General features: G+C 35.6%; 1 protein-coding gene across 1 annotated transcript; it reads left to right on the plus strand.

Moving 5' to 3' along the window:
- Positions 1–483: 483 nt before the first annotated feature.
- On the plus strand, positions 484–9,836 carry Achl (La ribonucleoprotein translational regulator Achilles). Its single transcript, XM_073989310.1, has one exon. The coding sequence runs from the start codon at positions 2,358–2,360 to the stop codon at positions 5,439–5,441; it is 3,084 nt and encodes a 1,027-aa protein (XP_073845411.1). The 5' UTR covers positions 484–2,357; the 3' UTR covers positions 5,442–9,836.
- Positions 9,837–10,294: the final 458 nt, after the last annotated feature.

A 10,294-nucleotide genomic window follows, 5' to 3' on the forward strand; every position in this document is an offset into this window, starting at 1 on the left:
TTATGCGTATGCGAAATGTAAGCATGTAAGCCTACAGCAATCGGTACAGATCAGTATACGGTGTGCGTATAAATGTGTTTGCAAAAATTCGCCACCAGACGTTTAAGCACCTCAGTTGAGAACTGCGTCAATAACAAGAATAACAACAACATTACGTTTTTGCAGTCGGTAGCAGCAAAGAGGACAATGTGTGTATGTGGCGCGGCTCCATATCCGACCAACAACAAAGTAAAAAATCATAACGAAGGAAGCCGATTTTTAACTGAACTCAAAACGGGCCGTAAGAGGCAAATAACGTCGTCGATTTGCCTGAAACTGAGCAATTCAAAGCAGCGCGCACGCCGAAAACCTATCGACAGTAGAGGCAATAATGACACAAAACCACGACGATAACAACAACAGCAACAATAGCAGACGACAAAAAACCAAACAACGAAAGCAGAGGGTATTTAACCGACCTCAAATCAATTTGCAATTTCAGTCTATCTCCGTGTTGCAGCGTCGTTGCATGAACTCACTCTCCGTGTGCCGTTTTCATAACAATCAACCAACCAACCCAACTGAACTATTAGATCAGTCACACGCGTTACGGTTTTAACGGTTAATTACTTTTCAAATTGTGTGCGGTTTTCAAATGAATGAAAATTTTATGAAGTGAAGAAATAAAATTTGCTTGAACTTGAATTTTGGGTTCGATACAAAACAAATGCATAAAACAACAAAAAGAAGACGATGAAAAACTATAAACGAAAATTGTGAATTGAAGAGGGTTTGAGCAAAGCAGAGTTAAGAGAAATAATAAAATAAGCAAAAAATAAAAACACTAAAACGAAGAGCTAAGTTTTTAGCCATAAACCACAAATACGTGTTGGGAATACCAAAAACCCTCACACAAAACCCAAAAAAAAGAAGACAAAACGAACCCTCAAAAATAGGTGACCGTTTATTGGTTTTTCAAGAGCCACTCGCTGACTGATGGCCTGGCGTTATTATCTAAGAGTTATGACAAATTGGTGCGTGCGTGTTAAGCATATTGTGGCCTAAATAAAAAAAAAAACGCAACGGCAACAGTTAATAACCTGGCCGGCAGTTTGTATGCATTGCCCCCAAAAAAATACAGTACACAGAGGAAATAAACCATACTGACGAATTGAAATCAAAAGTGTTAACAAAAACCAGTTGCAATTTTAAGCACGTCCACTTAGTTACTCAAACACCAAATGCGACGAAGACATTCAAAGTTTAACAAAGTTCCCTCTCGCCATTGAGACTCTACTAGACCAACAAACTACCACAAAACGTCTTCAAAAGCAATTGAACGAGAGAGAGGATTACAACATATCTTGAAAGACAACTTGAAGAAGTAACAAAAAATAGCACGCTACATCACAAAACAATAACAAAAATAAACAGAAAAAACCCGAACGTCAACTACTCGTGGTATAACGCAATAAACTTTACAATCATTACAAAAAACCAACAAGCGTTCAATGAACGCGCCAGTGAAGTGTAAATAAGTTTCCAAGTGAACATTTAGTATAGCCCATGTGTCAACTAACGGCAAGAGTCGTTTACATTTCTCATAAGAATATCAATTAAGAGAAAGAAAAGAAAGGAAGAGAGTTCAAATCACAAACAAAAAAGAAAGAGTAAAAGAGTGCAACAAACTAGCTTCAATTATAGCAAACGTACGTGTTCGCACGTAGAGACCTCAATAACGTAAAGTTTTACCAAACGACCTTGAAATTGTAAATAAACACTGCAACTCAAATCGAACGCCATCTAAAAGAAAGTGAAAGTAAACACATACACAATAAATCTCTAATGCCCACCAAATTAGCAAGGGAATTGTTGACATTATAACAACGACCTTGAAAACAAAGCTTTGACGCTATTGGGCGCCATCTGGAAGAAAGTGAAAGTGAAATACAAAACTCTCATGTTGTTGCTATTAAAGTTACCATACTGCTGTGGTTTTAGATTTTGCACATAACGGAATTGACATTAACGGGCAGTGCTGTGAACTTTTAAATTGACTTTGGACCAATAACCTAAGCTTATTTGTTGGAGTGCAAGGCAACGTGAATAGACAAGCAATAATGTTTGGTTCACACGATTTCAAAGCTAAAGAGGAATAAAAAGTAAACAGCTGAAAGAAAAATCAAAACATTTTCCAAGCAATTGCCAGCCAACAAAAAGCCAAACACAATACTCAAAAAAGAAAAACCCAAATTTTAATAAGAACTATCGTTTGCAAATTTTCGAAAAAAAAAAACAATACAACAATTGCAAAATATTCAATTCTGTTTCTCATAGAAACGTTAAGTAATAAATAGAAAATATAAATAAAATTCAAAATGAGCGATCAAGAAAAAATGTCGGTAACACCATCAAGTATTCCCCAAGCTGAGGAAATAATAGATCTTAGCCGTAGAGAGTCCAAGCAATTGGCGGCATCTGATGATCAATGGCCTGAGGGAGAAACTGAAGTCTGTGAAGTACGTAGCCAACATATTAAGAATGGTCACACATTTGTGGTTACCACTGTGCGCACTGAAACCACTACCATGACCAGCACTGAAACTAGCATGGAGGCTAATATAAATGAAGCTGCTGATAACTTGAAAGCTAAACCACTACCAATTGCCGAAAGTGCGAAAGAGGAACCAAAGGTGGAGGAGGAGCAACCTTGTTGCAGCAACAGTTCCTGTTCATCACCGGAACACTCTAATAAAGCCATTGTACCACTATCATCATCATTACCCTCCAAACTACTTAGGTTCCATGCAAAGCGTTCAGCTCAGGCCTTGTTGCATCAAATGGATTCACAAAATCAATCCTTGGATTCCCAATTTGGTAGCGATGAAGGTATGCCAGCCGGTGGAACTGGCAACAGCAGTGATGATGACAGCTGCCATGAAAGTATGGGAGCCTCGGCACCAGCCATGTCTCCACCACCTCCACGTAATTCACCCTCAGAAAATGGTGATGAGAAAATTGATGTTGGTATGGGGTCATCCATTGAGGGTTCAGAAGAATCGGAAGAAGATGATGAGCTAAAACCTTTGGCTGTAGATAATCATGTCTTACATGACATCGATTTGACATCATCACCCACCCACAGTTCACCCTTAAGCCCTGTGGCAGATACCAATCTAACAACCAGCACTACCACAACTACCACTGCAGTATTAAGTGAGGCTAATTTAGAAAAATTCCGTAAAAATCAAACCGGATCTCATCAACATCATCATCCACATATGGACAATATCTATTTACATCCTAATTTCAAATATGATATAACAGCAGAAACTAGCCAACCAAGTGTAACTGCCATTAACACAGAACAAAAACGTGTTCATCGTTCCTTCTTGACCATGAAGAAGCCTGAACCAGTAGCAGAAACTGCCAATTCTGTGGTATCACAGGCCACCACTATTTCCGTGGACAATAAACCTTTGGTCAATGAAATTGACACCTTAGATCCAGCCCTGGTTCCTAGCGACGAATTAGCCAGTGAAATTACCGAAGCTGTGGAATTTTACTTCTCCAATGAATCCATACTCAAGGATGCCTTCCTACTGAAACATGTCAAACGAAATAAGGAAGGTTTTGTTAGCCTTAAATTGGTCTCAAGTTTCAAGAGAGTGCGCCAACTGACCAAGGAATGGAAAGTGGTGGGCAATGCCGTAAGACGTAAGTCACAAAAAATCGAATTGAATGATTTGGGCACAAAGATAAGGCGCATTGACCCCTTGCCCAATTTCGATGAAACCATGCCTTCACGCACCATTGTTGTATGCGATTTACCTTTGGATAAGTTGACAATTGAAAAGGTTTCAGATCTCTTTTCGAAATGTGGAGAAATTGCCTTGATACGTATCCTCAAGCCGGGTATGGCCATACCAGTAGATGTTCGTCAATTCATGAATAAATATCCTGAAATGCAGCAGAAGGAATGTGCCCTGGTGGAATATTTGGAATCAGCCTCAGCCCGAGAAGCCCGCAATTTACAGGGTCCATTTAAGGTGTATGAGATGGTGGCACCCAAAAAGAAGACAGGCAAAAAGGCAGTTATACAAGTTACCACTCCGGTGGTGCGGATGGTTGAGAATTATCGCTACTTCAACGATCACAACTATGAACGTACCCGAGGTGGAAGTTTCAGTGGTGCTGCCGTGGCTCACGATTTTGATTTGCGCTATCGTCTCAAACGTAACAACTCTGACTTTTCAGCAAAAACATATCCAACGGAAATACCAAACGCATATATTAATAATGGTGCTCCGCAACAGTTCCATACTCATGCTCCCGCCTATAATGGGGCACATCGTGGCAGTTTTGCTGCCAGTGAGCCGCAACATCAACATGTTAGTACTGCACCGGCTAGTGGTGGGCATCATCATTACCATTATCAACCTAGGGGCAGCATAAGCCAAGAATCTGGACCACAAAGCCCCATATCGCCGGGCACTAATCCCAACTACTTTGCCTACAATCCGAGACGTTATAGCAACACATCCACCATATCAGCTAATACGGCAGCTAATATTAACACCTCTATGGAATCAACAAAACCAATTCACCACCAACACAGCAATTCAGGCTTGGTGAATAGTGGTTCAGGATCGAATTTACAAAGACGCCTTTCGAATTGTTCACAAGAAGGTGGAGGCGGCTATGCCGATATGGTTAGACGCACTTCAAATTGTTCAGATAATGCACCACAGAGGCGTGACTCGAATTGTTCCGATAACTGTCCTTGCTCAAGACGTGTTTCAGATTTTGGACAAAATAATGAAGTATATCGTAAATCCTCCTTGGGATCTGTGGGCAGCAATAGTGAGCGTCGCTTCTCCAATGGCTCTATGCAATTTGAGCGCACATTTTCAAATGCCAGTGACATTAATAATGGCGGTAGCGGCAACAACATCAACAATAGTTATCATCGTCGTATGTCAAATGATTTCAATTTAGATCGTAAACAATCTTTGGATACTCAACCGGGCACCCCCTATGAAGATCCCAATGTTGGTGGTGGTGGCGGTGGCTACAACGTTTTCCCCAGACGCTACTCGAATAATTTCAATAATATTAGCAGTAAATTGGCCCAATATGATAATGCTCAATATATTGGTGGTCGTCGCATATCCACAGATTCCGGTTACGATCGTCGCTGTTCATTTGGTTCCGAGTATGAGGGTTCACCACGTTCACGGGCCAACAGCTTTTTGAGTAGCTACAAACATGGTCAAAATGACTATGATGGGCAACCACGTTCACGTACAGGTAGTTTTATTGATGGTTCACCACGTTCTCGTTCCGGTTCGTTTGCTACCCGGGCTGCCGAACATCTGGTACGAACACCAATTGGTCCTGATGGCAGTAAGGGTTTTGGTTTTCGGGCACGCAAAATGGATCAAACAATTGGACCCGTTTAAAAGTGCCGTAAGTGTATATGATGGGAATCTAGGCGTTTTTGTTTGATTCTAGGGCTAGGTAAGAATAAAATGGTAAGATTTTTTGTTTTTAATTTTTAGTAACGAAAGTGTTCATGTTTGTATGTATTATGTTATTATTATTATTGTTATTAGTAAGCAGGATTAGAAAAGAACGAAAAATGTAATAGGAAACGAAATATTAATGGCTGTAAATTCCTCCGACCCCATTATGAGAATAGTTTTTTTTCTTTGTTGGATTTTTATTAATGTTGAATACGGGTTTCGAAACCACGCACTTTTGCTGTTAATTTCTTTGTAATTCATATTTTTAACGAGTTGAGGGAAAATTGCAGTATTTAGTTTTTAAATTATAACATTTAAGTTTATAACTTTTTCGAATTTATTGTTTTTATATTTTAAGCAAAACAACGAGAATAATGAATTGGCAAAATATATAGGCAGTGAATTGAATAGTAATGCTACTAGTTTTTTAGAAAGAGTTGGAAAGGCATGGAAGATAAAAGTAGTTACGAGTGTAGGAAAAAATTATGGGTATGCGAATTTTTTAATTATAGATTTGAAAGATTTAAAAATTAACGATATTGCAAATGTATCGTTGGAAAATTTTAGAAATTCTCAGGTATTAGCTGTTAAAACTTCTGAAATTGGTTTTTTCTTCGATTAACGAATTATATAAAAAACTACAAAATTTATAACATGTCTCAAAAGAATTTATTTTAAAATATCTAACAATATTTTTTTAGAATTAGGAATATTTTTGTAGTATTAGTTTATTTTTGATTATTATTTTAGGTGTAGTTTTATCAAATTAAGGAATATTTTAAATACACGAAGATATTCTTATTGTTCTGGATAGGTCGAATCGTGTGTTTACATTATTTTTTTTTATTGAGCTCTCTCTCTCTTTCTCTTGGGGAGAATGAAAATTTTTTTTTAGAATATTTTGAACCAATTTCCATATAAAAAATGTGTATACAATACACCCTCAATGTTTTGAAAGTCTAAATACATGTAATGAAGGAATATTGTTCTGTTCCCGAACCTGCAAGAATCTACGTACGGGAACCAACATTATGTTTCAAGAGGATTTAATGCGCAATTTCTCAAGGAATGAGGGCGATTTTAGACCGTATTAGGGTATTGAGTAGTTGTTCATTTGTTCAGCCTGCTGGATAAATTGTTGATAACTTTTAAACTTCTTCTTTGAAATATATCCTAAATTGAAAAGTTCAGAGGTGTTATTTCTTATGTTACTTAATGCTGACATGGCTCGAAACCATTTGCGTCTCTAACAATATTTCGTGAAAATGAAGTGAAAATTTGGATTTCTCAGATCCCGATAATATTTAGTATAATTTACGGAGACTATTCTTCTGCAGTTATGATATTTTGTTACACTTTGAATGCCTGGGCTCAATTCCCAGATTCAAAGATAATTTCATTGGTAAAATAATAGAGTTTCTAATGAATAAAAAAAATACAGTTGAATGCTTTTCAATAAAATGGAAGATAAAAATTGCAACAATAAACGTTAATATGATTTTTAGATACGACTTTCAAAAAGTCAACATGAGTCAACAGTGACATGTCAAGTTTAATAAAATGTAGCATCGTTATATTTAATGTTTATTTTTTACGATGCCGGTGACGGAAACTAATTTGATCATTGTTTTAAGGCATTTTGAATTGTTTTTGAAAGATGAATATTTAATTTACTGACCTGTTTCTCTAACACGATTTTAATTTAAATGGGCTTGAATTGCTTGAATTATTGTTTAACTGAAAATAAACAAATGCCGCAAATGGTTTTCAAAAATAGAAGTTTGGTAGTAGTTCGAACGAATAGGATTTCTATTCGTCTTAAACAGGTCGTTAGTGATAAATTGAACAAAGAATCATTATAACTGACATAAACATTGAAACCAAGAAAATTGTTATTGATTTAAGAAACAATGACAAATCCTTACGTGAAATTTCAAAAATATTTGGAAGACACAGAATCAATTATGAACAAGTAAAAAAGTTAAGTTCGTCTGGGCCGAACTTTTTATTCCTTCCACCCTAAAATAATCTGAACTGGAATGGAATAATTAGTTTTCCTTCCTGTCAGTAATTTTAGGTGTAGAAGTGTTTCGACCTCAGATATCCCATGTAGTTCAGTCCTAATATGTAGCTAAAGCCCTAAAAATACCGAAAATGTAGAGGTACCTTTATATAGTTGTCTATAGCAAAACATGAACTATTTTAGGGGTATAATTTTTGAGACCAATGGCAATCTCAAATATCAAATTACTGATATTTCGGTAAAAAATGTAGATACAATTCTCAAAATACCGAAAATCGGGAGCTACCCTTATATGGGGGCTATAGCGAAACATGGACCTATTGTAAACGCTTTGGCGAAAAAGTGTTGTGACAGTTAAGAACCTCAAATGTAAAATTTTAGCTGCTATTTCGGTTAAAAATTTTAGCTAAAATCTTCAAAATCGGGAGGTACCATTATATGGGGGTTATACCTAATGATGGATCTTTGTTCACAATTTTTTGTAAAGAAGTGTTGCGACCGTTAGAAACCTCAAATGTAAAATTACAGCTAGTGCGGATACAAATTTTAGCTACAATCCCCAAAATACCGAAAATCGGGAGGTACCCTTATATGGGGGCTATACTTAAATATGGACCTATGTCAAAAATCGGGTGTTATCATTCTGTAACGTTGACCTATACCGACAATTCTTTGTCGAAACATGTTACAGCTCTAACGAAGACCCAACAAAATTTTTTTTAGCCATTTCGATTGCATATTGCGGTTAAATTCTTGAAAGTACTGGAAAGCGGGCGGTTATGGGGTCTATATCAAAACGTGGACTTGCATCGACCATTATTCTTGGGAATATTTTGATTCCCCAACGAAGTGTTAATACCAAATTTCAGCTATTTCGGTTGGATAATTTGGCTAAAACCTTAAAAATTCCCAAAATCGGGAAGTACCACTCAATGCCGGATATATTAAAATATTGACATGCCCCGACAAAAACAATGGCTACTGTACCGAACACCAAAACAAGTATACCATCCACCGCGATCTCCAGACCTCAATCCGATTGAACGTCTTTAGGAATACTTGGAACGTAAAGGTAGGAAAACACAATTATGTAGACGCTTATGACCCGTTTCACTACAACAATTCGAATTAAAATTCGAATAAAAAAATACTACAAAACTTTTGTTTAATTCTTTTTTAATTCAAACTAACAGCCTGTTCATGTATGTCGACCGAAAGGTTTCTTGCGCTTCGGAAGTGGAAAAAAATCATTTTCTGTTCATGTAAACACCTTCGAAACGAAAATCTATGGGTCCGACAAGCCATACGAAATAACACGTAAACGTACACTTTTCCATTAAATTTGGGTTTATGTATTTCGAAAGGTCTGTCTCTTATAGAAAGAGAATGTCAAAATCACTCACTTGCTTTGTAGCTGCCGAGTAGAACGTAAACTCGCGAATAACACCGAAAATCTTAAAACAAATTTATGCAACACATTCTTGAAACAAAATAAAAATTTTTCAGACACGTTTTAATGGCGGTTTCATTCATTATTTTGAAGAAATCAATTAAATAAAATAATTCAAAATACCGAAACATTTTATTTTTCAAACAAAACAAATCACACATATTCTAATAACTCTCATTTATGGAACATAGTTGTACAAATGTACATTCAAATTAGTAATATTTCGCATAGGATACGTAACGGCAGTCGCACGATAGTTTGCGAAATACATGAACGCATTTTTAGACGGAAGTGAGTGACAGCTTTCCTTTCGTACTGGTTTCCGTGCGACATACCTCAACAGGCGGTAAATTTTGTGTTTTTACGAAAATAAATCATTTACTCACTTTTAACGCTAACTGTATGTCGCAGGAGTAACGATATTTAAGTATATTCTGAATGGAATAAATCAAGAATTAATCAGATTAGCTCTTGGGGTTTACACTGAAACTTTAGTAACCTCGTAATTATAATTACCGATTAATGAAAATTCTGATTTGTTCATAATATCTGTAACTAACGAATATTATAGGTAAGTAAGCGTATCAATTTTCTTTCAGGATCCCACTATTGATCTTTAAAGTTACCCAATCTTTGCCCAGAATATATATTTATGAACTGCTAAAAGAAGTAAAAAGAATAAATAAGAATATATTTTCAGATTCCAATCTATGGTATTCATGATATTGTACTTCAAGTCTTAAATAAGAAATCAATTAAAAGTGCAGTAAGCAAAAAAAATCAAAGTGATTTCTTATTAGCTGACAAAATTATTGCTCACATTTAATTTTATTAAGACTCTGAGAATAATGAAACAAAATTTAATATATAGAATTAAAATAGAAAAAAATCTTAGGGTGGATGATACCCCTCTCAGCTATTTGGTATAACGAAAAATTTAATTTTACGAAAATGGAGACAACAAACAAATAAACGAAATAAAAAATGCACTATTAGATCTGCTTACTAATATATTTTAAGCGATTTACATTAATTGAAAAGTAATTAATTATGAATTATATTTTATTATTTAGCAGTTCCCGACATGCAACTATAACTGCTTAGATATTACTTTTATTATTTTGTTAAAAATAAGATAAAAATACTGCAAAATTTCCTCAACAATTATGTAACAATATATATTATTTTTTCATAGGTTTTATTGTTAACATAACAAATAAAAAAACAACATTTTATAATAGGATCATTAACAATAAAATATATGTGGAAAATAATAATTAAAAATAATATAGTTACTTATAGTTTTGATTATTACTT

This window comes from Musca autumnalis, unplaced genomic scaffold, assembly GCF_047663935.1.
Source record: "Musca autumnalis isolate F117 unplaced genomic scaffold, ASM4766393v1 scaffold_5, whole genome shotgun sequence".
In the NCBI taxonomy this organism is placed as follows: Eukaryota; Metazoa; Arthropoda; class Insecta; order Diptera; family Muscidae; genus Musca; species Musca autumnalis.

Bases quoted from the DNA above. Each gene is read 5' to 3' on its own strand.
- Achl (XM_073989310.1), top strand. From the start codon at position 2,358: ATGAGCGATCAAGAAAAAATGTCGGTAACACCATCAAGTATTCCCCAA.